This window comes from Sturnus vulgaris, chromosome 21 (assembly GCF_052056855.1).
Source record: "Sturnus vulgaris isolate bStuVul1 chromosome 21, bStuVul1.hap1, whole genome shotgun sequence".
In the NCBI taxonomy this organism is placed as follows: Eukaryota; Metazoa; Chordata; class Aves; order Passeriformes; family Sturnidae; genus Sturnus; species Sturnus vulgaris.
The window spans coordinates 7,669,552-7,697,486 of NC_142263.1; the positions used below are offsets into that span (position 1 = coordinate 7,669,552).

Sequence of the window (27,935 nt, forward strand, 5' to 3'; positions counted from 1 at the left end):
ATAAAAACTAAGAGAGTTCTTGCAGTTTGCTGCGCCTGCTTTGAGATTTTCCTGCCGCTTCCAGCGCGCAGGGTTATTCCTGTGAACGCTTTTTGCTAAAAGGAACCCTGAACTTTTTTGGGGCACCAAGAGCACCTGAAGCTCAAGGGACATGACCTCAGTGCCGTGTGTGGTTTCCAGGCTGACCAAGCCCCTTCCTCTCCCCCAGGAGCCCAGTGACCCGGGTGGGTCGTGCAGTCTCAGCCTCTGCCCGGCCGGGCAGCGGATGTTGGGGTTAGTGATTCACAGGGACAGGAAACCAGCAACTGCTCACGAGCCCTGGGGGAACCAGCTCCAAGCCAGCAGCTGTGCTGGAGCAGCTGGGACACGCCAGGGACAGAGGCTCAGGTGAGGGTAAGGTGGGTGAGGAGGGAGGGATGGGGAGAGGGGAGTGCCTGGAGGTGCTTGGAGCGCTCTGGGGACAGCGGGGTGTCCCACTGAGCTCACAGATGCCACTTTAGACCTTGGCCACCCTTTAAAGAAGCTCATCCCTGTAAAACCTCTCTGCAAAGCACCGTGGTGGACGTTCCCTCCTCGCTGCTGCTCCTGGCCATCACCAGCTCCAAGGTAGGAATTACCAGCTCTGTGTTCTCAGCAGCATTTAGACCCCTCTGGACCTGAGATCCCCCCAGCCTGCATTGTCTATTTTACAGTCCCGTTCTTTACATCTCCTCGTCCATCTGCTGATGGAAGCGTGGGTTTAATTACATTATTTCTGCATTCACAACTTCTAAAATATTCTGGAAGATTCAATGTGTGCTGAGCTTCCCTGCATGGTCCTTCTGGCTCCTGCCTGTAACTTCTGGGACTGCTGCAGCCCACGCTGCTCCCCCTCCAAAGCCCAGTCCTTAAAAATAGCTGATTCAAACGACACTTGCTGGGTTTTCCATTGATTCCAGAGCTGACTGGCATCATGGATAGGAGAGCATTTATTTTACTGCATGTAAATGCTTGAAAAAGCTAACTCTAGACAGAAAGAGATTTGTTTTTGCAACCGTTTTCTCTCGTGTGAGCAATGTTCAGTGTAATTTGGGCCACGAGGCAGATAATTTAGCAGAAAAGGATAATTTTGGGATAATCTTGAATGAGATTGGCTCTTTTTTGTGATTCTGGAGTCTGTAGTTACACAGGGGTTGCCTGTATTGCTAACATGGCATCCCCTGGGCTCCCAGTGGAAGTGAGTGATGCTGTGAGGCTTCAATGCTGCCTGGAACAGGGAAGCTGAAAATACAAGATATTTCTGTGAGTTACCTTCTTGTACTACCATGCCTGTTGTGACTGGGGTTTTACACTGTATTTTCCACCTAAGGGTTTTAAAAAGTATTTTCCAAAGTTATAATCTATGTGAAAGTCGATTTATCAATTCTAATTCTCCCTTTTTATCATATGTTCTACTGAAATGCATCTGTTGGCATAAAAGCCTGATCTACCTGAATAGCTGTAAAAAACCCCAGAATTTATGGCAGCAGCTTTCCTAAGGAGGCTGACACTGGCATAAATCTGGTAGGAAATGAGGTGTGCAGACCTCTGGAAAGGAGCTTTTCTGAAGGCTCAGTGCTGCTCACTGAAGTCATTCCAGCCACAGGAGCTTCCTTGGTCTGAGACTTTCATTTCTGAATTGATGAGACTTTCTGTGGCAATCTGTGCCACACAGGCAAACAGAAAGTGGAGTTGCTTTTCTTAAACATGTTAGAGACATTGACTCAAGCTGAATATTGCATCTGTTCAACAAGTCAGTGTGCTGAATTTCATATGGTGAGTCTTTAAATACACTCTCCACTTCATATTTCATTCCAGTGACTCATCCTACCAGCCTGAATTAGAATTAATTTACTGCAAACTGGTGCAGACCACAAAACTTTCTGGAGGAAAGTGACTGGGTTATATTTGCCTTTTGGGCATTTTTGATTGATAGATAGAATGCAAGACAAAGACTAAAATCATGTATTTATATTATGTAATGTGAACTCAGGGGTGGGCTTGACATCTGCAAAGGGCTAAAATATTCATCAGAAATTATCTCATGGAAAACCAGGCATTGCTGAGGCCACATCAACACATTCCTCACTCTCCTGGTTTCTCAGCAAAAAGATAAAGTTCATTTTAAGTGCTCTTGCAGGTTTTTTTAGTGAGCTTTGTGCCTCTTCTGCTCCTTTTGGGAAGTTCTCCCAGGCTTTCCATCCATTAGGAATTTTATTTCTAGCCTGAGTGTGTCCAGTTTATAGCCACTCATTTTATAAGCCAGAATTGCCTTATTTCAATTTAAAAGTTTTTCTCACTTTGTTGTGCTGCTCTTGGGCAGATGGATGGTGAGTGTCCATGTCCTCTTGCTCTCCATTTCAGTGGAATTAAAAGCAGAAGACCTTTTAGTCTTCCTGCCAAAATCACCTCTCCTTCCTTTGGATCTTCATAGTGAGCCTTGTTACTGGGGCGAATCCTTAAATTAGAACAAGACCTGGCAGAGTAGATAAGCTTTTGCAAGTTCATTAATTTTTCCAAATTTTTTTAGTAAGAAAAAGCCTGTCTCTCTAAAAATATCAGAGAAGGAGCAGCCCCTGCTTGGCAAGAGGAGCTTTCCCCTCTGAAGGAGACCACAGCTGTATGCAGACCCCAGAGCTGCTCTGCCAGGAATTGCTTGTCTGGAGCAGCTGCTCCCCAGGGATTTGTGGGGTCATGGTGCTCGGGGTGTGCTTGGTCCCTCAGCACAAAAAGGGGAAAAAGAGGCAAAAGAGAAGAGAGAAGTGTGGGAACAGAGCAGGGCATTGCGACACCATGCGAGTGTCACCCCTGAGCGGGATGGGAACCAGTTCTACCCCCGAGTCTGGGTTTAGCACCTCGAAAGCAGGGCTGGCAATCCATGACCTGCACACGTCCTTCTGTGCACACACCTCCATGGCTGGAGTCTGTTCTCCTGCAGCTCCCCAAGGCACAGTGCAGGGAAGCACATTCAGCCTTCCAAATATTTTATTTATATCCTGCTAGCCGTGAGTAAGTGCTTCCAGCCTTCTGCTTGTCATAAATCTGTTCATCACCTCCTTCTGTCAGCTCCTTACCAGAGCAGGACTTGTGCCAAAAGAAAGGATTTTCCATGGGCTTGGGTATTTGGGGAGCACAAATGATCTCCAGGCTGATGGTGTGTGTGTGACTTGGGGATTTTCTTGGGGCACAAAGCTGTGATGGGGTGGGACACACCTTATCCTGTTCATCAGCCCCACAATAACCACGTTTTGTGTCCCTGCTGAGTGGGGGCTCAGGAGCAAACAGGTTTTGCTGCCTCACTGCCCGTGACCAAAATAAAACTGGCTCTGGAAGGGAGAAGGAGGCTGCCATGGAATGGGACAAACTAGGTCAGTGTTGTCAGGTGCATTCAGCTCTGTCTTGCCTTCACTTTAAAGAAAAGTAAAGAAGAAAAATAAATAAATAAATAAAAGAAGCCAGGAAACCCGCAGACAAAGCAGCAGTATTGCAGCCCTTTGTATTTTAGTCACCAGCATTGAGGCACCAACTCCCCTCAGCTGCCTCTTGGAGATGCTTTAGGGATGATCCACAGCTCATGATCTCCATGGGGGATGCTGAGCAAAGGAAAAATGATGGGAGAAAGCACATTGTTTTGACTAGGCTTTTTTGGGTTCTGGTCCTGCACCTCTGGGGTGGGTGTGTGCAGGTCTGGGCACTTAAATTTAGAATAACTCATCTCATCTTCTTCAGAAAGTGCTGCAGGGAAAGAGAGGCTGTGCAGGGAAAGAGAGGCCTCTGGGGGCCTATAAAAGGCAAAGCCATGGTGGGGCAAGTGCTGGTGTCTGCCAGGTCCTGGAGAGCCCAGGGAAGCTGGAACACGAGAGGAACAATCCCAGTTTGCTCTCAGTGAAGGGAGGTCTCAAAGGCTCCTCGAGGTCACTTCTGGGCAGCCCACGGGAACCCCTGAGCAGATGCTGACACCAAAGCCCGTCAGCCCTTGCTCCTGGCTTTGCTCAAGGTCTGTCTGAATGGAAATGAGGGATTTTCCTTCCCCTCCTTTCCCTGCCCCATGCTGATTTACACCCTGATTATTTTCCCCATGCCCTGATAACCAGGACTGTGGCACAGGACTGAGATTTCAAGGACAAACTGGAGCACAAAGCTCCCACCAAGGTGCTCAGCTGCTGTTCCCAGTTCCTGGCAGGGACAGGAGGAAGTTGCTCAGCCCCCACAGGAGGCTTTGGGTTTTCTCTGACGTGACCAGGCTGTCAGAGCAACTTCCAAACTTCTGCAGAGTTTGGGCAGGGAAATGTTTATTCCACTTTAATCAAGCAGAGGCAGAAGGTGCTGAGCAGGGCAGAATCAAGCTGCTGCTCTCTATTGTTTCCTACTGGCATTTGTTTCATTATTTTGAATTATTTAAATTACCAATTGCTATAATATATCTTTCCTCCTGCATGCACCAATTTAATACAGGCTTAAATTGTTATAAGAGGGGTTGAAGGTAGGCAGGAGGAAAGCTTCCTGCCAGCCAAAAAGATGATGTACTAGCCTTTGGCACGTTGAAGAGTCTCCATCCCGAGGGTAAAAAGAAAGTTTATTGAAAACAGAAATAAAGGAAAATCATCTGTAACTAAAGAAACTCTGACCCTGGGGAATAGGAATGGGCTAAATGATCCATCTCAGTGCCAGCAGGCTGCTTTCTGTGATATTTGTAGGATGTTTTGTATTTTAAAGGAAGAAGTTGAAGCCAAATTGTGCAGATTGTTAAAAAATGTTAGCTGCTGTTTGTGGAAAAGCCTGTCCTGGAAAGGAGGGGAAGAACTGGTGGCTGAGGCAGCTGAATGCAAAAAAAGGAGTGGGGAATTTAACACTGAGCTGCACGAAAGAGCCACAACACGTTGTGCAAAGGTCTTGGGTGTCTGAAAATTGCCAAGGCCTGCCTTTTTCCCTCTCTTCTAGATATTAAAGAATGACTGTGTGCTGTTTGGTGGCAGCAGGGTGGGCTTGGGGATTGGGAATGAGTAATTCAGAATTCAGAGCATTGCCTCTGCTCTGCCACACAAACCCAAAGCCCCTCCTGCATCCTCAGCATCCTCCGTGGGTGGGAGGGTGAACAGCACACGGCATTTTGGGGGAATGTCCTGGGGTGACTTTGTGATGCCTGTATCCCCAATTGTCTGCTCTGTTGGTGTTGAATGTTGAGCTCTGCAGCTTTAGGCCTGGTTCCAGGAGTGAAGGGGGAGAGCAGAGGTGCAGAGTTTGTGATCACAGGCTGCCCTGGCAGAGCTCTCCTGTGCTCCTGGTTGATTTCTGGCTAGCTGAGGCAAAAAAGCTTCCTGTGCTTTTTTTTTCTCCTTTTTCTTGGAATTGTTCAAACCTGCTCTGGACTGAAAACCCAGAGGAGCACTGGGAGCTCACATCTGTGTCCCACCAGGCCTGGCCTGGGCTGGGACATTTCCCAGCTCTGGAGGGACTCAGAACAGACTGAGTGAGCTGGGCTGCAACTCACGGAAGAAACTTTTCTAAATTTGTCATCTCTTCAGAGTAGCGAAAAGTTTTATTTATTATTTATTTATTTATTATTGTTCATTTTTGTGCTACAAAGTGTTTTGCCTGTTAAATAAAGAAGTTTTTTTCCACTTCTGTCCGAAAAAATATTTCCCTAAACCAGTTGAAAAACCGCTTAAATCTGTTTCCTAGAAAAACCCAATTCAGAAATTTTCTCCCAAATTCTCCAAATTTAAAAGCTCTCTGAGGGATGTCCCCACACCCCGTGTACCCCCCCAGAGCTGATGGGGTCCCCTGGCCGTGTGTTCCAGGCTGGTGTGGGGCCATGGCACAGCTGGAGCTCTGGGCAGCCGCGGCGCTGATGCTTCTGGGGGTGGCCGTCAGCCTCTGCATCAGGTGCCAGCTGTCCCCAGGTGAGTCCTGTCCCTGCTCCTGTCCCTGTGTCTGTCCCTGCCCCTTCCCCTGCCCCTTCTCCTGTCCCTGCCCCTTCCCCTGCCCCTTCTCCTGTCCCTGCTCCATCCCTTGTCCCTGTCCCTTCCCCTGCTCCTGCCCCGGCCGGGATTTCTTCTCGGATTCTCCTCCCATGGGAACTCGGTTCTGCTCTGCTTCTGTGCCTGCTTTGCCCCTGTGGGGCTCTGCCAGAGAGCCAGGAGGGAAGGGGCACCCAAAACGACAGCACCCCTTCCCTCCCCGGGACAGGGGTGACATCCCTTCCCTCCCCGGGACAGGGGTGACATCCCTTCCCTCCCCGGGACACGGGTGACATCCCTTCCCTCCCCGGGACACGGGTGACATCCCTTCCCTCCCCGGGACAGGGGTGACACTGTGGGCTGCAGGTCCCTCTCCCTGCTCATCCTGGTGGGTGGCTTGGGGACTCCCCCTGGCAGGACTCGCTCCAGTCACACCAATCCTGCCCAGGCTCTGGAGCAGAAGGGCAGGCAAGGAAGGGGAGCTGGAGGATGAATTTATACAGAGAGCAGGGTGAGCACCCAGCGGGGTTTGAGCCCCTCCCCGAGCACTGGCTGGGTTTTAATGGGGGAGAGGCTGCAGTTTGTGGTTTGGGGCAGGACTGGCTGCTTTGCTTTGTGGGGTTTGAGACAAAAAATACAATTTAAACAATTCAAATTCCATTTAAACAACTAAAATTAAAAAAAAATTCATCAAAACCCTACTGCTACTGCTGCTCACTGCCTCCGCTGTCCTAAGGTGCTGAAGAAATTTTGTGAATGTCCTTTATCGGCCTTTCTGATCTCTAACTCCCAACTCATCCTTTCTAAGAACTTTTTGTTCCCTTGTCTTCCAGCTACCAAACGGGAGACACAGCTGAATGAGCAGAGGAGCCAGTAAGTTGCTTTTCCAATCATCTTTCTCTCCCAAAGAACTCACCCAGGGTGAGCCCCAGAGCCAGAACCAAAAAATCTGAAATTTGGGTTTATAAGAAATAAATTAATGCCAGGATGGGATGCAAGGTAATGTGCCCCAGCCCAAGGTGCTGCTGAAGGGGCAATGCCTGTACAGAGAATAATCTGAAATGAAACTGAAGCTCTGACTGTGATGAATCATTAACTAGTTGGAAAAGGTCTGGGAGAGAAGGGCAAATTCTGATCCTGTTCTGTTGTGCCCTGAGATGAGCTAGAAAGGTTTTTTACTTCATAAAGAAGCCTCTGCCCTTGGCTGGTGTTGGTTGGACCAGAGCAACCACTGACCTGCAGCACAAGAAATGAAGGAAATGCAGTGTACTCCCCCTTATTTCCTTCAGCAACAGACAAACCACAGTAAATGATGTTAAAAAAAGAAAAGCTGAGTTGTAAAGTTTGCTAGAGGAGCAAACGAGGTGCAATGGGGCTCTGCAAAGGCCTCCAAGGATTGGGGTTTTGTTCCTGTGGGGAAAGGCTCTGGAGTGATCCACTGCAGGCTGATGGAGCAGCCACTGAAGGCTCCATCCCTCACTTGCTGAATTGTCCCAGCTTCTTGAAATTTATACCTGGTTTGGGTTCAGGTTTGTGGTGTTGTGTGCTCTTTTCAGAGATCTGGTTTGGGTGTCTTGCAAGCTAAGTTTGACTCTATGTTTGGGTTTTTTGACAGCTCTCTCACCAGTCCATGAATCCCAGCTGGGTATGGGGCAACCCCAATGAAAAAGGGGGAAAAAGTTCCCAAAGTTGGAATTAATAAGTACCTGTGTAGAAACACCTGCAGTAGAAAAGTTGTTGAATTCTCTCATACTCTGAAGAACAGTTCTCCTATTAACCTATGCCCAGTAACCTCTTTACTTTTCAGTTATCATTGATAATGTTATTTTATTCATGTTGATGTTAAGGGATGAGGCAGAGGCAGCAGTGGAGGTAAAGCTGTGGGGTTTGAAGCCATTTCATGCATGAACATCCATTTCTTTGTGGGTAAAAAGGTTCTTGTGGCCTTTGGTGGCTGAAGCATCAGAATGGGAATTATCCTAAATGGTTTTCCTCAATCCTGGATCCTTCCCTTGCTGACATTGGCTCTACCAGTGGTCCAGAACCACATCTTTTCTTTAAAGGATCAAAGAAGATGCTCCCAGGTCACACAGGCCCTGCATGACATGCTGAGTGATGCAGCTTGACACCTCACAGAGCCCAGCACGCTGCTCTCTGTCCCTCCCTCACCAGTCAGGTCTCTTGTGTCTGTTTTCCTTGCCATAAACCCCAACATTCAGCTGAGCTTGTACTGCTGTTTTTTTCCAGGCTCGAAAGCCAGCAGAGATTTGAGGTGGCTCGATCCCATACCAGTGAGTATAAACATTGCCCGTGGCTCCTGCCCTGTGGTGTGAGGGCCCTGCATGCACACAACAGGGGAAGGAAATGTTCCAAGGGTCACCTTGAAGCCAGGCCATGAAATGATGAGACCTGGATTGTCCAAGTCACCTTAGATGCTTCTAGGTATGGCAATTCTGAGCTGCAGGAAGAAAATGCCCTTTGCATTGAAAATAATTCACTGTCATTGACAAGTGACACCTCAACTACTGGGGCTCTTGGAGCCATGCTGTGCACCAGTGAAAATGAAGGTGTGGGTGACAGGAGTGACTCACTCATCATCCCCTCACTGCTTCCTGCAGCAGGTTGGGCTCAGCACTTCTGAGCTTTATGTCACGAGGAGCAGCTGCCAGGTCTGTGTGAAATGTGTGTCTGCAGATGGCTCTGCCCTGCCCCACCACTCTGCTGGGTCCAACCCCTTAACCCCTCTCCAAGTCTTTCATCCCAGCCTGACCAAAGCCCTCAACTGCACCTTGCAGTGTGGAGGGAGGGGAATGGCCCCCAAACCAAGTGGGTTTGGGGGACAATAGGTGACAAGGCAGCAGCTGGCATTGCAGCTTCCTCCAGCGAGTGTTTGCAAGCTCTGTGATCTGCACCAGCTTTTTCTCTGGTTGTTTCTTGTTTTGAGCATTTTTGAACATTCAAGGAACAATTTGGAAGCTATTTTAGGATGCATTAGAAAAATGCTTGCCAGTCCCAGGGATTCCTCTCTGGTAGATGTTCTGTGCTGTTTGAAATATCTGCTGCTGCTATAATAATTAACACAGTAATTTTGTTGTTGTTGCCAGTTGCAACCCGAAGGCTGGAAAGTACTAAGGAACCTGAAAGCTTATCAATAGCAAGGTAGGAAAAAACCCAAATAAAATCTAGCTCTGGTGCCAAGATTGGATGAAGTTCACCCAACATACATGAACATTTGGGATTGCATTCTGGGCCCTATAGATGTGGTTTGGGGTGTAATTAGAATCAAAGAATAGTTTGGGTTGCAAGGGACCTTTCAAGGTCATACAGTCCAACCCCCTGGGGAGGAGCAGGGACATCTTCAACTTGATCAGGTTGCTTCATTTATTGATGGTCAATAGTGTGTTTAGACTTTTAATGGATTTTCTTCAGTCTGACTGCAATCTTCTGGCAACTGATTAAATCAAACCCAGGAAAGTGAGCTGTGGCTGTACATAGTAGATACATCATGGAAAGAAATGGCCATTACTCACTTATGAGCAGTTTGGTGTGATGAATCCCCTTCTCCCCATTACCAAAACCCCCAGTAACCACACAGCCATGATAACTCTGCTGCAATACTCAAGGACAGTTATTCCCTTTTGGAGAGTTTACCCCAAATCCTTAATCTCCCCTTGCTCCATGTGTGTGCTTGATAACCTTGCAGGGAGGTTTCATGGATGGCCCTTCTGGTGGTGTGTAATTGCTCAGACCAGGGATTTTGGGTCTCTTTTCTGTCTTTCAGGAAAGCCACTGAAGAGCTCAGTGCCTCCCATCACAGTGATTATGGTGAGCAGCTTCCTGGGACAGGCACAGACACAGTGACCCACAGAGCAGCTGGAGCTGGAATGGACCTTAAAGATCATCTCCTTCCACCCCCTGCCATGGCAGGGACACCTTCCACTATCCCAGGTTTCTCCAGCCTGGTCTTGGACACTTTCAGGGATGGGGCAGCCTGTGCCAGGACCTCATCACCCCCACAAGGAAAAATCTCTTCCCAATATCCACCTAACCCTGTCCTCTGTCAGTGGGAAGCTATTGCCTCTTGTCCTCCCAATCCCAACCCTTGTCCAAAGTCCTTCTCCCCTTTAGAAGGGTCCCCAAAGCCTTCTCTTTTCCAGGATGAACAACCCCAACTTTCCCAGGCTGTCTCCAGAGCAGAGGGGCTCCAGTCCTTGGAGCATCTTTGTTCACTCCTCTGGACTTGTTCCAGCAGGTCCATGTCCATCTTAATGTGGATCTATCCTGGGTCTGAGTTTAAAGCCCAGTGCTCATCCTGCTGTGGCTGACCAGTCCTGGTTAGAGCTACAGCACTCATTGTTTAAAATATCACCTCTGGCTGTCCCAATTCCTGTACCCTGGACTGTCCAACCTTGCAGCCCTGTCCCCTGACCTTAGAGCTGAGTGGGGGTAGAGCTGCTGGTGCTGAAATGCTTGGTGCCTCCATGGCCAAACTGCTCCCATCACTCCACTGCAGGTCATGTGTAATGTGTCCCTCTCTTGTCCCCAGGGAGCAGGGATGAGTCGAGGTACCAGAATTTCCTGACAGGTAAATGCTGCAGCCAAATGTCTGTGGGTTTGGAAGGAAGGCTGCCGAGGGGATGGGAGCTGGCAGGGAGCACACAGGCAGCTGGCACTGCAGCTGGCAGAGCTCTGTCTCGGTCAATTTAGAGATTGCTTTGGAAGGCACACACTGATCTGATTAACGGGCAGAGGGGACGATGCTCGCAGCCCCTGCTCCCTCCCGGGGCAGTGTGAGCTGCCCTAAGAGGATTATTGGTGGCTGGGGCTGTGCCCTCCTTTCCCAAGGCAGGGACCATATTCCCCATCTCGCTGCCAGCTGGCAGGACGTGTCCATGAGAATTGGTGAGCCAGGGCTTTCTCAGGGCCTGGGGTGGATCAGGGCTACCTCCCTTGCTCCAGCCACCTGGCTCTGCTGTGGACAGGCTGTGGGGCTGTGCCAAGGCTTTGTGGCTGCTGGGGCTGTGCTGTTGCTGGGGGGTTTGTCCAGCTGTGCCCAGGGATGGCTGTCCAGGCTGATGCCATGGTGGGGTGCTGACAGCAAACCCTTGTTCTTGCAGAGAGCTGCCTGCAGGAAGAGAATGACTATGTGTAAGTACCCTGTGCTGCCCCCAGCACGGCTGGGTGGAACCATACTGGTCCCAGTGCTGGGCTGGTGTTCCATAGCTCAGCCTGGGGAGCCTGTGCTGGGCAGGAAGAGCTAACAGTGCTGCTCTAATCACAGGGAGCCCATCTCTCTGGATCATTACTACAACTGCACCCTGCTCTTCCAGCCACCCTGTGGTACTTCTCCAGGCAAGCAAGGTGGGTTCCTTCATCCAGCCTGGCTGTCCCATGGCTCCAGGGAGCTCATGAGACTGTTTTGCTGGTCTTTGCATCACTGTGTATGGCCTGAAGCAAGTGTGGGTCCAGGAGACAAATTCATTAAAAAGACGTAGCAGAGCTGTGGGATTTGAGGGATGTCCAAGCCCCCATCAGTCCATCTGTTGCCTATAGACAGAACAGACCAAAACCATTGGTGACTGTGCTCCTGTTACCACAAGGAGTGACCACTTGATGCCACTGTACTTGGATACTCCATCACTTGGTCACCACAAGCCGTCACAAAGACTAAATTTTTTAGCTAATCTGCATTTCACTATAGGAAACAGCCCCCTCTTGCAGGTGCTGAGGGATCTTCCCAGGTCATTTACACGTCCATAGGTCCTTTGTCACTCTTCTTTCTTCTCTCCATCAGAGAAAGATGATGATTCCTATTCCTATGAAAATGTCACCATTGGAGCATCTCGGGGCTCTGATCCAGGTAAGTGTGTTGCTGTCACAGTTCATGTGTCACACAAAGTGCAGAGAAGGATGGTGACCTGCTTAGCCAAGAGAAACCTGCTTGTTCACAGCTCAGCTCTGTGCCATGGAGCTGGTGTGCAGGGGCTGCAGCACACACAGAGCAGGCCTGGAACATTTCCCCTTTCCACAGGAAAATGCACATGGTGATACCTCCACCCTGATGCCATTCACTTGGTGGTTTCTGCAGCAATTCAGGGGCTTTGGGGTCTGCATCTCTAGGTTTTTAATGTTGTTTATCCAGGATGATTATGGTTCTAGACCCTAGCTCAGGTTTCTCACCAAATCCAGCACAAGAAAGCTGCAGCCAGGAAGCTTCTGGAGGATGACACTGGACCAGTGTCCCTTCAGGACTTTCAGCATCAGTCCTGGGATGTTGCAATCAAAATAGGAAGTCAGTTTGGTTTCCTTCTGTGAGTTAACACATGCCTTCTGCACTGCTAAAGCCTGCCCTGCTCCTGCCTGCCTTTGTGCAGAGTGATTAGAGGAGGCAGGAGCAGCAGGGACCTGTCTGATCCCCATCCGTGCCTGCAGATATCCAGGCACGTGGCCAGGGCTGGAAAAATGATGAGGCAGCATCAGCAGATCTGTGCTGGCTGGAAACTCAGCCACGTGCACAGCACAGTGGCAGGAGGGGGTTTCACAAAGGCCCTTTTTTGCTCCATTTGCTGTTCAGTATCATCCTGTCCAAACTCTTCCTTGTCACAGATGACACTGTAGACTACGAGAACAGCATGGCAATAAAAACATGGAAACTGCAGCAAGGACAAGGTATGTTCCCAGCTGTTATTTGCTGTTTGGGGATGGGGCTCATGAGCAGAGTGCCTGGTGCACTAGACCAGTATAGACCATGCAAGGCCAACACAGCCATCACCCTTGTTTTAATCTTTTCCCCAATTGTCCATGGTAAATATCCAAGGCAATGTGCAAATTGTGACACACTCCTGTAACTGAATGCTGCTCTGTTGGGACGTGGTGTTTGTTGCACTCAAAGGCCACCATTTGGGTGGCTGTGCCTAAACCCTGACCATGGGGTGCTACAGGAAAACATTGCTCTTCAGATCTTCTGTCCTCTTACATTCGAGGTTGCTCCAGTGCAAGTGCAGCCGTGTGACCTCCTGTGACAGAACTTTGTGCCCACACCCAGTGGCTCAGCCCTTGACTCTCCTGCTGTTGAAAGGGGGCCCATTTCTCAAGCTGACCCTTTTAACCACAGTTTAATTTAACTTGTGGCTTCCTGTGAGGCATGAGGGCAGTTCTGGCCTGGGGGATAGTGGGGAGTGTACACATATATATTTGAGAGCTTTGTGTCTCTGGTGTGAGAACTGTCTAAGCAAACTGATTCCTGTTTGCACACTCTAAATTAAACCTATTTTGGCTCTGAAGAGCCACCCAGAGTGTTTGCAAATTTCTTGTGATCATTTTGAAGCCTCTTCAAGGAGACCTTGACACCGATCTGAGTTTTCTTAGCCCAGGCACACAAACATGTCAGCACCAAAGGCTAAATATTGGCAGGATACATGGTGTCAGTGGTCTGTGTGTTTTTACATCAACCCACTCACTGATAAGTGCTTCCCATCCTCACCTACAGCCTCGCTGACAGAAAGCCTGGATGATGAGCCAGACTACATCAACACATGTCCTGTGTCACACCCTGCCCTGCTGTCAGAGCAGAGGTAGAAGCAAGAGTAAATGGCTGGTATGTTAATGTAGGGTGGAAGGATTTGGTTTATGGTGGTTATTTAGGGGTGGGAGGATTTGGTTTATGCCAAAGGGAGCTCAGCTGGAGCTCTGCCCTTGCTGGCAGCACCAGCACAGCAGCCCACACGGGCAGTGGAGGAGTGTGAGGAGCCCACCCTGTGCAGTGCCTCACCTCTGGCTGATGCCAAGCTGACTAACACAGACCACGGAGACAGATTTGTCCATGTCCATGTCCCAGCTCCAGCAGTGCCCTCCTCCAACAGGCACAGGAACTCTGAACTGCTCTGGAGCAGCTTGAGACAGTGCTGCTGCCTGCAGTGGACAGGGACAGCCAGCACCCCCTGCTCTGAGCAGGATTCCCTCAGCTGAGCCCTGCCTGCTGTGCTAAGACCACATATCCTGCCCCATTATCAGCACCAACCTGATGCTGCTGATAAAGTATTACTCAAGCCAGATAAAGTAAAAAAACTGCAGAAAGCTGCAGGAAGGTTGCATAACAGTGAATGATGTGCTGGTTAGTGCTGGTCACCCTGCTCCAGACTGGACTCCATCTGGAAGATGGACTGGGACCAGTACTGCTCTCCTTTTTGGGTTTTTACTCTCTTGAGCACCTACAAAGACCCAGCGGGATTGTCCTTATGCCACGTGCCAGCTGCTCTAGCTTTATAGGGTTTTATATTCCCCAGACTGTAGGCACCAGCAGTGGGCAGACCCACAAAACAGGATCTTTCTGAAGCCATGCAGAATACTTAAGATTTGTCCCCACCATGCAAAGCACAGTCACCCTATTCAGCACACTAGGGCATTTGCTTCTGTCAGGTGTAGCTGGACATGGAAAAACCCAGCCTGAGAAACCTGACCCTGCCATATCTTGCTGGAAGGCATCTTTTTGCCATTATAATGATGCCTCCGTTGCAGCCTTTGCTACAGAGTAATATTCTGAAATCTCAATGTCCAACCAACAAATGTTGGCAGAAGTTCTCCACCAAGGGAGGCTGAATTGAGAAATGGGTTCTGATGCCTGTGTGCCTCCTGCTCTGATCAGGGATCACCCTCCAGGAGCACAACTGCTTAGACATGGACATTTTGTAGTGTATGTCACTATTTGTCCCTGGAAAGAAAATGTAGCAGGCAGCAGAGTTATGTTGAAAGCAGACACTAAAAGTCAGTGGACTCACTGTTTTTTCTCCTCTTATTTCAAGTATTCTGCATAAAGTCTGAAGAAATCTTTTGCTGAGCTGTAAGAGTGCACCCAGTGAACATGCACACAGGGAGAGGGGAAGAGTTCCACCCCTCAGTGAAATCTCTTCTCCAAACTGTTCCTGCAATGATGTAGAAGGGGTGTTACTGAAAGGAAGAAATGCACTGCTTGAAGCCCTACAGAAGTCCAACTGAAAACCAGCAACTGGAGAAAGCACTCTGCCCCCAGCGACCACGGGCAAGCCCCAGGCTCCTCATCCCAATCTCATTTCCCTGCATGTCCACTCCAAGATGGCCAGGCTGGGCAATGCTTTCTCCTGACAGCCATAAAATGAGTCCTTAACTTGCTGAGCAGTAATGCACACAGCTACTTAATTTGTCAGGGTGACTCATGCACGGTGGTATTAAGCCATAGGGATTACGTTCTGGTTTAGTTCCTGTGCTCTCCTATAGGAGCAGTTTCCTATGTGAGAGGAACTGGCAAGGCAGAGGTGTTTATAACAGCAGTGGCTGTCTGGAGCTGAATGAGATTCCAACCTGTTCACAAAAGCTAAAGAGGATTAAATGCCTGCCTTATCCATGGCTTGTAATTCACAGTGCTGGTCTATGGCAGTTTTCCTCATGTTTCAGTATCTGTTTTATAATGACACAAAGAATCAGCAGCAACTGTGAGTCAGATCCACAGACACCAGCCTCAGAAACTGAACCAGTCCCTCAATATGACTGTTGGAACATCATCCCAGGAACAGAATCCCTATCTCCTGAGCCCTGATGCACAGATCTGGCACTTCTGGAACACTTATTTATTAAAACTGAAAGCTTCCAAAGACAATGAGGTGTTTTGCTATGGTTTGCAATACAGATGTCTGCATGCTCAGGTGACACAGAAATGGGAGGACATGAGGTTACATGGAATGATGTGCAGGATCTTATGGGGAGAAAATGCATTAAAAGCCTTCTTCCTCAAATTCAGATCAGAAAACTGTTTCAGGAAAGAACACAGCCCACACTCATGGTGAGTGAGCAGGGAAGGGGAGCTCAGGGTTAGAGAGACATGGAGTGAGAGAAGGGATGTCAGGTGCTTCCTGCTGCAAATGACTAATTTTAGCAGAATCATCAAGACAAACCACAGGTGCCCACCCTTGGAGTAGCTGAAACAGTGGTGGGTTGGAGTTTGGCTCAGAAGGTTTGCTAGTGGTTCCTACAAATGCTACAAGTTTCCACAGGACTTTTACAACAGAGAAAATCTAGTGCCCTTCAGGGATGCACACAGACAGGGAGCTACAGCCTGGTTTTCTGCTCACCCCAGCCCAGCTTCTCTTCACACCCTAAGGTTTCCTTATGTTCAAATGCTCTGCAAAAAGTCTGCACAGGTGCATGGCAGCAGAGTCCCCGTGAGGCAGAAGCACACACAGTGCTGTCTCTGCACAGGCTCCCAGGCAGGCAAGGGCTGCTTTTGTCACTGAAATTTTTGTGCCTGTACCTCCCAGGGCTATGAGACCCTTGGGATTCAGCCTCAGCACCTGAAGAAGCTCCCACTTTCCATCAAGTGCTGCAGATTGTGGATTGTTCACTGCAAGGGTGAGCTCGTTCTGAGTGGTGTCTGGTGATGTTATCCACTGGTGATTCATCTCCCAACCAAGGGAGCCATTCATGAATAGGAGATTAGCAGCAGTGACAGATCCTTGGCACACAGCAACAGATCCAGCTGGAGACCTCCCAGAAAGTTCTAGGCATTAGGTCAGTGCATGGTCAGAACATGAAAATACAAGATTTACTGCTCCCCTCACTAAGCAGAGAGGCAGACTACACTAGTTAGATTTTCTTGGTACCAGGTTCCTCCATTGCCAAAGTCTGAGTTTGAAAGTTGTGTAGCCAAAGCAGGCAGGGTAGAACTGGATGTGGAGAATCTTCCCTTCACTTCTTGGGGTCTGAGCAAATCCCCCTTTGCAGCTCTCAGAGCAGTCAGCTGTAGTGAGGGGTAAATCCTCAGCTTTGTAAAGCTTCTGGAGCACTTCTCAGCCAGTCATCCCATTACACTGGAAGGTATCCAGGGACTGTTTCAGAACTCTCATCAATGTCTGCTATTAGTCTTGCTCTGAACAACCTCATGGTTTTCCTTTGCAATGAGTGAGTACAGATGTGTGTGCTCACTGACACTGTCCTTTCAGGACTGGCTTTAGGTGTGCAAGGATTTCTGGTCCTCAACCAGAATTGCTAGACACTGCTGTTTGAACCTAATGCAAGAAGACTTACATCTCCTCTGGGTCATCTCTCTCTCTTCACATTAGGTAGGCAGTCAAGTGAGAAATTCACTTCCTGTTTTCAATTTAAGAAGCTTTAGAAAAGTAGTTCTGGCTGGTGCAGCTCTGAAGATGGAGCTGAGGAGTCTGTGCTGTGCTGGAAAGCAGCAGCTCTGCACACAGAGGGGGAACAAATGCCTTTGGAGAGCAGGTGTTGGTGGCCTCGGGGATCAATACTAGTCCCTTCTTAGGAAAATGGAGTGTGATTATGTCCCTGAAGAGCTGGAAAGGATTAGCCCAGAGGAGAGTCTGCTCCAAACTGGAGCTGTGAAATGCAGCTACTAAATATAGTTGAGAAGAAACTGAAATCAGGTAGGAACAGGAACCATGACCCTCCACGTTCCTCACCCTTCCACTGGCACCATCCCTGCGGGCAGGCACATCCCACAAGGTAAGGACTGGCCTTGAGTCATCCAAATATGGTGTTTGCTGGTTTATGAAACATCCATGGGAACACCTCTTCCTTCTCCATTCAGCAATGAACACATTTAATGAGAAAGCAAAGACAGAGTAGGCTGGCTGTGATGTGCAATTAAAGAAAAATTTACCTTATTTAAACTTTTAGGGACAAAAGCTGTGATGCTGTGTCTGTAGAGAACTCATCAGCTCAAGCTCCAGTATTAAACTATTAGTTGTGTATTTAATAGAGTTTGTGATGATAGTAACTCACTGGTTGGCAACCAAAGCCTAAGTTCAATACATATCTAGTGAACAAAGAATGTACTTTGAGCATTACATCTATTATTCCAAGCACTGTTTGCTGCATTCCCTGCACTTTAGCTGCCACTTCCCTTGCTCTCCCGCACACTGAATCACAAGTTTGTCTGCAGGCTCTGCCAGAGAAGCTGTAGGAAGATTTGAGGGGAAAGTGAGGATGCCATCAGCTCTTGCTGCTGAAACTTGTGACCCCTTTGGCTTGTCAGAGAACAGGAGTGTGTGCCCTGCCTCAGTGCAGGACCAGTCCCCAGGCTGAAGCCAACTAGTGCTGCCAGGAAACATCCATTTGGCACCAAGACAGCTGCAGTGGGGAGCTGAACACTTGGGGTGGAAATCATCAACAAAATGGGCAGAGTGAAGTGCAAGCACCAGCAACTTCTGCCTCTGCACTCTTTTGTGTGACTGCTGTAACCAGACCATGCTTAATTGCAAGGCTTTTGACACTGTCTCCCACAGCATAATCCTGGAAAATCTGCAGCCCCTGGCTTGGACAGGAGCACTCTTTGCTGGGTTAAGAGCTGGTTGGATGGCTGGGCCCAAGCAGTGAATGGTGAGTGGTGCTGCATCCAGCTGGGGCCAGTGACCAGTGGTGTCCCTCAGGGTCTGTGCTGGGGCCAGTCCTGTTCAACATTTTTATTGATGACATGGATGAAGGTATTGAGTCTTTCATTAGCAGATTTGCAGGTGACAGGAGGCTGGGAGTGTGTGTCCATCTGCTGGAAGGTAGGAGGGCTCTGCAGAGACACCTGCAATGGTTGATGGATGGGCAGAGTCCCATGGGATGAAGTTTAGGTGCCGAGTCCTGCACTTTGGCCACAACGACTCCCTGCAGTGCCACAGGCTGGGACAGAGTGCCAGGCACAAAGGGACCTGGGGGCACTGAACATGAGGCAGCAGTGTGCCCTGGTGGCCAGGAAGGCCAGGAATAGCGTGGCCAGCAGGAGCAGGGAGGTCATTCTTGCCCTGGACTCAGCACTGGTGAGGCCACACCTCGAGTGCTGTGCCCAGTTCTGGCCCCTCCGTTTAGGGAGGACCTTGAGATGCTCCAGCGAGGCTGGGGAGGGGCTTGGAACACAAACCCTGTGAGGAAGGGCTGGGGGAGCTGGGGGTGTTCAGCCTGGAAAAAGGAAGGGTCAGGAGAGACCTTGTCCCTCTCTGCAACTCCCTGAGAGGTGGCTGTGGTCAGTGGGGGTCAGTTCTTCTCCCAGGCAGCCACTGACAGAATGAGAGGACACAGCCTTGAGCTGCACCAGGGGAAGTTTAGGTTGGGGTTTAGGAAAAAGTTTTTTACAGAAAGTGTGATAAAGTATTGGAATTGTCTGCCCAGGGAGGTGGTAGAGTCACCATCCCTGGATGTGTTTAAAAAAAGACTGGATGTGGCACTCAGTGCCATGGTTTAGCTGAGGTGTTAGGGCATGGGTTGGACTTGATGATCTTAAAGGTGTCTTCTAGCCTGATGATTCTGTTAATATAATTAAGCTGTATCTGCTTGGAGACACAAGTCTCACATCTCATATCAGGTGGTCAAAATCCATTTATATTTACTTTCTCTCTGCATTTCATACTTAATTGCCCATCTAGACTGGCAAGATGTTACCAAAACTGGACAGGCAGATATGATTCTGTAGCTTTTTGGCTGGCTGAAACTAAGACATTACTGAACCTAGGCAAGCAGTGACCTCAAATGTAGAGCATCCCAGAATTTAATAAAGTTTTTTAAAGATTACAAAAGAAATATCCAAAATATAGTGGCACCATTAAGAAATGTGTAATATTTCTCTTGTATGTTTGGTGAAAATACCTTCCCTATCCACAGGACAAAACAGCACTTGCTCAATGTGTCTCAATTATAACTCCAGTAAATGCTGTATTTTGTGCAAAAAAAATTCCTTCTTGGTCTTGGTAAGATCACCCATGACCTAAGTGTAATCCCTAACAACAGGATTCCATTTTTGTTTCTCCTGCTTAGGTCTCAATACCATGGACATAAGCAGTTTTGCTGAGTGCACTGGACAGACCTTAATTGCTCTGGACTGTCACAGTCCTATCCTGGTTATAAAACACATACCATTTCGTGGGTTAAAATAAATTTTAGAGCTTTATTGGTCTAAATAAAAAAGTATGAAACATTTTTGCAACAAAACCTGGTTTCCTCCCAGCAGGCTTGAGGAGGTGCCTAACTGGCTGCAGGGGCTGCAGTCTTCTGGCACAGCCGTGCCAGCAGCCCAGCCATTTGTAAAAGGGAGTTCACACCTTCTGCAATCTTCATGTGAGTGTACCCAATTTCCTGGTGACAGAGACATTGTCAAGTGTTCTGCTTACTCCCCTAGTCTGTGTATATTTTACTAATGACTAAACAGAACATATCCCTTACTGCTAAAAGACCAGCATTGAGTCACTCGTACTTCAGACAATGTATCCACTCCTATAAACCAACTAAAATGCCTTTTGTTTTTAAAACCAAACCCTGTATTTCCCCACTTCCTTTATAAGAAGCAAGGAGCCTGCATATGAGGACAGGTTTTAAATATGAAGAGTAATTCCACATCATCAGCTTACTGTTTGTCAACTCTCTGTTCATTTAATTTAAATTATTTTACTATCTATTGGACTAGAATCAAGTATACACTTGAAAAACATTTTCAAGGAGTTATTTGAGGCTTTGATATAACTAATAAATTCAGCATTACATCTGCTATTAATTTTAGCTGATCGTTAAAGTGACTTCTGGCACTTCTGTGGGTGTTCAGATGCTGAACTTCAAGTGACTTCTCACTGACAAACTGATGATGCAGTGGGAAATAAAGCAGTAATGAGTCAAGGAGCACTTTCTTTGTGCTAATATACAACAAATTGTAAATTGAAACCTCTGAGTCTGCCTCTGATCACATCCTCTTCTTTAAAAGGCCCAAAAGGTGCCATCAGGAACTGAGTTAGTACTAACCTTGATAAATTCCAGTTTCAGATATTCTGGCATTTGAAAGGTCTTACACACACGGAAGATATTGCCAATGACATCTTCTGGAGAGTATCCCAGGCGCCACAGGTGGGCAAGAATCTGTGCAGGCAAAAATAATCCTCCATTGATTTGCCAGATGAGTCAAGGATATTCACTTTTGGAACAGCTGTATATAATTACTAAAACTGCATGTACTATTTATCAGCTGATTTAACCTCAAACATCTAGCAATTAATTTCACTACAACTTCCTTTTTTGCTTGTTGCCTTATTTATCTGAACAAACTCCTGCCCAAAAGGAGTTTAATTTATCAACTCATCTACCTAGTATTGACCTTATCTTAAAGAACAACACACATTGTGAATTCCTCAAAGCAAACAAAACATTTTGTAGAGAAATAATGCCTGACACATAATAATACTGACACAAGACATGAAAACCAACCTTGTATGCTTCATCAATATTTGCATTTACGCAGTGTTGTATCATTTCCTTCACAAGCAGAGGATGAGGCTCGTCACATACCTGTATCCAAGAGAAATATTACACTTAATATATCAGAAAGCTTTGCATTAAACTTATGGTATTTTCACCAAGCTTCTATGGAGTGGAATCAGAAATATTCCATGATACAGACTAAATTTAAAGTAATTTGACTTTTCAGATAGTCTGTCATGGCAGACTCAACAGCATGAAATGAGAACACCCAAGTAACAGATTCCCAAGTCATCACTGAAATTTCCCAGCAGTTATGGGATCTGTGTGCTTTGAGAGAGCTGCAAAATTCTCAGATGTGCCATTAGGGACGTCTTTTCAAAAGGCACATGGGCTACTTAAAGCCTAATGCTGTAACTGCTACGTACACAAACCAGCAAAAAGGTTTATGTGTCCAATGGAGTCTCACACAACCATAGGGCTAAACTTCTGGCACAACTGTTTTCAGCTGTTACTGACCTTAAAGACATTTTCACTGTTTATAAAGCCAAATCCAGAGTATGTGGACTGTAAGTTGTTTAATGCCTGTGAAAGAAAAAAGAAGACTTTATTTATTTTCTGAAGTGCTCTACTTCTCACACCCCTCCTCAGGATGAAATGCACTTCAGGAAATGATGCCAAATAAGCAGTTTGCCATTAAAATCAGAAAAAAAAAAAATCACAAATTTATGCTGACTTTATTTCCTCCCACAAATTTGGTATCCACTTCCCACCAATTCACTTTTAAGGAGCATTTTAAACCCTCACAAAACTAAAGAGTTTAGTTACTCTTGGGCCACAAGAGTATCTTGGGTCACATCCTCCTTTGCTTTACCTCTCCAGAGAGAAATCCTTGAGAACTGCAATTCGAAAGTTTTTTTGCTTTAAATAGAAGCCCTTGTTTCATTGTCTTTCTCCTTTTACCTGTCTCATATCACCTTGGGCTGTGAAGATAATGGCTTCTAGTCCATCATCTGTATATGGTACATCCTCTTTCTCAACAATTTTCAGTAGCCTGGCAAGTATTTGTGCATCTGTCAGCTTGGTGTAACGCAGCACTGCACACCGAGACTGAATAGGTTCTGGGGACAGAGATGTGTAATTAGCTTCTCTCTATTTTCCTCAAAAAACCCCACAACCAAACATATGTCTTCATTTCAGTTTCCAAAAATTCTTATGTCTTTTAAAGAAAAAGGACATTGAAGCTCCAAGAACACAGCCTCTCCTTAAGCACATACAGTTGTTACAGTCCTTCCCTTGAGCCCAAACGTGCTACTGCAGTTTTCCCAGATATGTGGAAATAAATACAAAGCTAAGCTTCCTCTGTTCTCCCGGATTCTGAATAGAGATGTTTATCACGTTATTTTTTCATGAGAAGTCTAAAGGTCTGCAATGTGTTCACCTATATGCAAACTTAAGGTTATGATTCAGAAAGGACAGAAAGGGCTCAATACTCACTAAACAATACATAAAACGTCCTAAACTGTAGCAGAGTTGGATGCAGATTAAGCCCAAAGCATGAGAAAATTGCTTCTGCAGTCACATATGGCACTATCCATCAAAAACAGTTGCTCAGAGGGTTCCCTGACTACACAAATAAACTCTTTTATCAGCTCAAGTACAGGTGGCTTGATTTTTCAGAAGTACCATGCTTTCTTGCAACAAGCTGGAGCCAGGTATTCTGGAAGCTGCTTTGGAAGTTAGCCAACAGTATGGGGAACATGTGACATGAACACCCAGGACTCACCTATGATTTTGTCAGAGGCATTGCATGCCAGTGCAAAGCGTGTTGTTTTGGAATAAATTTCCATTGTTCTCCTCAATGCTTGCTGTGCTCCATCTGTCATGCTGAGGGGAGACAAGGAGTTAGGACAAACTTTGCCCTTCACTCACTCCTAGGTGCAGCCTAAGAACAAATAGCTTCAGATTTTACTGGTATTAAGCTTTGCTTTGTAATATTCTAGTTTGATAAACTTGGCAGCTTTTTCTAGCCTTGTGTACAAACCACCCTGCAACACAGGTAGTTACTGAGACCTCCATAACATGCAAAATGACACCCATGACATGCAAAATTAAATCAACAATGCTCTGAAGAACACTGCTAAGAATATGGAGGAGGAGAATGTCCCATTTCCATCCAGTGAAATTCTCTACATGAGCCAAACTCTTTCCAAAGAGAAGGAATCACAGAATCACAAAATAGTTTGGGTTGGAAAGGACCTTAAAGCTCATCCAGTTCCAACTCCCTGCCATGGACAGGACACCTTCCACCATATCAGGCTGCTCCAAGTCCTGTCCAACCTGGCCTTGAACAGTTCCAGGGATGGAGCACCTTTCCAGTAAACTGCTCTGTTTCATATTCAGAGCACTCCACGTCAATATTCAGCGTCTCTTTTGAAGCAGTGAGTTCTTCTTGCTGTGAGTACTCCCATAAGATCACTGTTCAATCCATATTCATTTCCTAGCAAATTATTTTGAACAGCTTGATAGAAACACTCAATATTCTCCAAGACTGGAGTTCTACAGACAGGAGAGATGCAGCACATTTCACACATAGCTGAAGAAAAAACAACATACCTGTCTGCTTCATCAAGGATGATTATTTTATGCCGACCTTTTGGAAGTGTGACCTTTTGCTGGGCAAACATTTTGATTTTGTTTCTTACAACATCAATGCCTCTGGAACAACAAATAGATTAATTAATGATAAGTTGGGTGAAAATAGAGAACAGATTTTTTTCAGCAGCCACAGCAGCTGAAGTGCTCCTGGTTCTAGCCATTTGTTCCTGTCCCTTCAGCTGTTTCAGCACAACTGCTGTGGAATCGTGCTTTAAGCCAGACTGTCCAACTGATTCGGATTCAAACACAACAATCTGTGGTTTGGGGGTCTTGAAGAAAATAATTTAACAGTAGCAATATAAATATACACAAAACCAGTAACCTTACTTGCAGTCTCACCACAAAATGACTTATGTTTGGCACAAAGAAAGGGTAATAAATAAACAAAGGCAGAAGCATTTAAGATTGCTTTGCCAGTTCTTCCCACAGCTCCATCCACAGCCCCAGCTGTAGCTCAGAAGAGTTTAAGAGAAACAGCTGGACAGACTGAATCATATCAACACAACACAGACACTTTCCTAGACAGAGTCTGTTCAAAGACCTACTTTTATTAAGAAAGGATTTTACTTTTTTGTTCTGTTTAGAAAAAGAATGTTGTGATTCTGTAGTTCTTCTATAACTGATACTAACAGAGTAGGTAAAGTGTATTGTGCTCAGACAACCCACCAGGAAATGTCAGAATACTTCAGGATGGGTCTGAACAGAACTTGGGAAATATAATCAGCCCTTAGTGCCTGATCCTTGGTACAGTCAGTGTCCTGTACACACCTAACACCCTGATCCTACATTTTAATCCTCAATTGCCCTTATAGCCCTAATTTCTCTCACTCACCACTAAAGAGTTTGAGTATAAACAACCTGTTCACTTTCCATTCTTAGGATCCTCATGAATTCAGTGGGAAGCTTAACTCTTTCAAATAAATTTGAGAAGAAAGTACCATTATGGATTCTGCCCTCTACCTGTTTAGATTTTCACATATAAAACTATCTATAAAAGTTTATAAAACATCAAGAAACAATATCTATGTTGATGGATGAACACCAGAGATTGTCTTTAAGTTGGAAACACTGCACTAAAATAAGTCTTAGAGGCATTACTATAGCATTAAGCCTATCAAACTAGACTGGTTTCAATGGAAACTTGCTTTTTCATTAAAAGTTTGGTAAGATGTATTCATTCTCACCTGTCATTTGAGGCATTCAGCTCCAGAACAGCATCCTTTAATGCAGGACCAAGCAGAGCACGAGCCAAACACAGGATACTGGTGGTTTTACCTGTTCCTGGAGGGCCCTAGAAATGTGACAATGCAACAACTGTTGGTAAGTTTAATGTAATTTTCTAAGCTGTGCTCTCTACAAATCTCCTCAGTCATGAAAAAAGACTGCAACAGAGGAACTGCAGAGGAAACATCAGCCTGGAAGCTGTGCCTGAGCTCAGGATCCTGCTACTAACAGAGGAGATAAGCTGCAGGGAGAAGCACAGGATGTGTTTCAGCAGGCACCTGGGGTAGATTTAAACTTGTATCTCTGTGTATTCTGCCAAGAACATTGCTCCAAAACCACACAGCCAACATCCCCCTCACCAGTACACTCAGGTACAAAGCTGATCTGTACTGGGAGGCCACCCTGGCTAGATTTCAAATCCAGGACCAACACTGAAATACAGCACAACACAGCAATACTCACAGCAATTATAATATTTGGTACATTCCCCTCTTTTGCAAAGACCTAAGAAAGAATGATAAAAAGAAATGATGTAAGGAAATAACATGAACAAATAGTTTCAATTCTGTTCTGTTTGAAGCATCAGAAACAAGCTTCTTTTTTTCCCCCTCCTATTTTCATTCTTTGAACATTACTGCTTTCATATGTTTGGGTTTTTTAATTGAACTATTAGAATCCAGCCCCTAGAATAATATGGAAATATTTTTAAGCACTCAATGCCACAAGTCTTTAGTATTCCTGCCTTTCCTTTCCATCTGTTTTAATTATACACTTGCTAGTATAATCTTTCACTTAACAAATACTGTGTTCACAGATTAATTTGTCATAGAATTATAGGATCCTGGAACAGTTAGAAGTGGAAAAGACCTTTCAGCCCATCTCATTCCAACCCCCTGCCAAGGCCAGGGGCACCTTCCACTAGACCAGGTTGCCCCAAGCCCCATCCAACTTCGCCTTGGACACTTTCAGGGAAGAATTGATACAGCAAACATTTATTTTCCAAAAACCCCATTATATTTCTTTCTGTTGTTCTACAAATTATATTTATTAATTGAAACAGTGTTATTATAACAGCTACAAATTCTCTAAACTGTATCAAATGGTCAACTTAAACACCCCAATTGAAGAAGGCATCTTTCCTTACACCCCACTCAAATATCATGTAAAGCTTGTTATTTTTAAAATAAATCAGGAAGCTTTCTTCCACATACTCAAGTATGGATGTAAAAATTCAGTAGTGTTTTTACTAGCCTGTGGATATATGCAGAAGTATTTTTTTTCAGATAACCTGTAAAAAGATACAGGGACAGTTACACACCTCCAACCTGCTCACAGTATCTTCATTTCCAACTATTTCTGACAGTTTCATGGGTCTGTATTTTTCCACCCTGTAAAAAAAAAAAAAGTAAAACATTACATCTAGTAATGCTTTAATAGTGCTTTAGAGTGAAGGACAAGGAGGATTATGTTAAGAGAGCACAGGACAACAATGGCTGGACATGTCTTCAGTGCAATTGCTGCAGGGTCTCTGTCATTACTAAGACTAAACTAATTCCACAACACTCATCATTGACTCAGAGAATCCCACAATGGTCTGGCTTGGAAAGGACCCTTAAGCTCATCTCACTGCAGCCTCCTGCCATGGGCAGGGACACTTTCCATTGCTCCAGGTCCAAGCTGGCCTTGAACACTTCCAAGGATGGGGCAGTCACAGCTTCTCTGGGCAGCCTGTGCCAGGCATGTACCACCCTGAAAGGTTTTACTTCCATTGGGATAAAAAAGAAAAAGGAGGGAAAAAATGCTCAACTCAAACAGGAATTGGGTGCCACAGCCTGAGTGGGGAAGCCACCCTGTGTGGCTGTACTGGGCCGACTTTCTCTGTGTTACAAATGAAAACAATGGGATTTTCTTCACTACTGATTTTTGGAAGTGATCAAGGCCAGGTTGGACGGGGCTTGGAGCAACCTGGGATAGGGGAAGGTGTTCCTGCCCATGGCAGGGGTTTGGAACGAGATGGCTTTAATGCCCCTTCCATCCCAAACCATTCTGTCATTTTGTGATTGCTGCCTTCCCAGGACCGGCAACAGACGGGGCAGGTCACAGGGCACGGGCAAAGTCCCCGGTTCTGAGCCAGACTGACCTCCTGCAGCCCGGCAGGCACCCGGAGCCAGCCTTGAACACGGGGGTCTGGCCGTGTCCGTGACCGACCGCCATGGTCCCCCTCAGCCGCCATGGTCCCCCTCAGCCGCCACGGGCCCCCCTCAGCCGCCACGGGCCCGCCTTCCCGCCAACAGCGGCCCGCCCTCACCTCATTGGCTCTGCCGCACACAGTCCCGCCCCCCTCCCCGCTCTGCACCAATCACTGCCCGCCCCGCCCACCCCCGCTCGGTCCGCTGGGCGGCCATGGCGGCTCGGGGCCGCCGCGCTCCCCCGCTCGCTGTCTCTGCTCACCAGGGCAGCTCGTAGTGGCCGCTGCCGCCGCCGGGCGCGCTCCCTGAGGGGTCGACGGGTCCCCGCTTCTCGGCTGCCGACGGCCCGGCCTTCTCGTCCTCCGCCACATCCACCTCCATGGCGGCGCAGCTCCCGGCCTGTGTCCCCGCCGCCGTGAGGGGAGGGAGGGCCGCGTTGCCGGCACGCCTCCGGGGCGGGCCGGGGGAGGCAGCCGGGGCTGTGCGGTCTCCAGCCGCCTGCCGGGCCCTGTGGCTGTGCAGGGAGGCGGCGGCACAGGCCGTGGGGGTCGGGCCGGGCCGGGCCGGGTTGGGCTGTGCCCTGCAGGGGAAGGAGGGTTGGTGAGGGGAGGCCGCTCGCAGCTCGGCTGGGTGGGATTGTACTCGTCTCTTTGGCATTGTACTCGTCTGTCTG

At 47.2% G+C, this 27,935-nt stretch overlaps 2 protein-coding genes across 9 annotated transcripts; one reads left to right on the forward strand and one right to left on the reverse strand.

Annotated features, from left to right (window-relative positions):
• The first annotated feature begins 260 nt into the window (after window positions 1-260).
• On the forward strand, window positions 261-15,609 carry LAT2 (linker for activation of T cells family member 2). 8 transcript variants are annotated; one of them, XM_088176893.1, is made up of 13 exons: window positions 261-387; window positions 5,820-5,921; window positions 6,812-6,851; window positions 8,226-8,269; window positions 9,083-9,137; window positions 9,760-9,926; window positions 10,525-10,563; window positions 11,096-11,126; window positions 11,260-11,339; window positions 11,773-11,838; window positions 12,585-12,647; window positions 13,468-13,575; window positions 14,780-15,609. In XM_088176893.1, exons 2-12 carry the CDS (start codon window positions 5,834-5,836, stop codon window positions 13,554-13,556), a joined length of 762 nt encoding a protein of 253 aa, XP_088033019.1. In that variant the 5' UTR covers window positions 261-387; window positions 5,820-5,833; the 3' UTR covers window positions 13,557-13,575; window positions 14,780-15,609. The 8 variants fall into 8 exon arrangements, with proteins under 8 accessions (XP_088033019.1, XP_088033018.1, XP_088033023.1 ...); XM_088176892.1 differs by having other exon boundaries at window positions 13,468-13,552; XM_088176897.1 differs by having other exon boundaries at window positions 9,760-9,803.
• Window positions 15,610-19,872: 4,263 nt separating this feature from the next.
• On the reverse strand, window positions 19,873-27,709 carry RFC2 (replication factor C subunit 2). Its single transcript, XM_014888021.2, has 11 exons — window positions 27,525-27,709; window positions 26,392-26,461; window positions 25,536-25,577; window positions 25,034-25,140; window positions 23,808-23,909; window positions 22,978-23,078; window positions 22,155-22,312; window positions 21,711-21,776; window positions 21,201-21,281; window positions 20,742-20,855; window positions 19,873-20,084 (listed from the first exon to the last, which is right to left on the reverse strand). Exons 1-11 carry the CDS (start codon window positions 27,641-27,643, stop codon window positions 19,974-19,976), a joined length of 1,071 nt encoding a protein of 356 aa, XP_014743507.1. The 5' UTR covers window positions 27,644-27,709; the 3' UTR covers window positions 19,873-19,973.
• Between the last annotated feature and the right edge of the window lie 226 nt (window positions 27,710-27,935).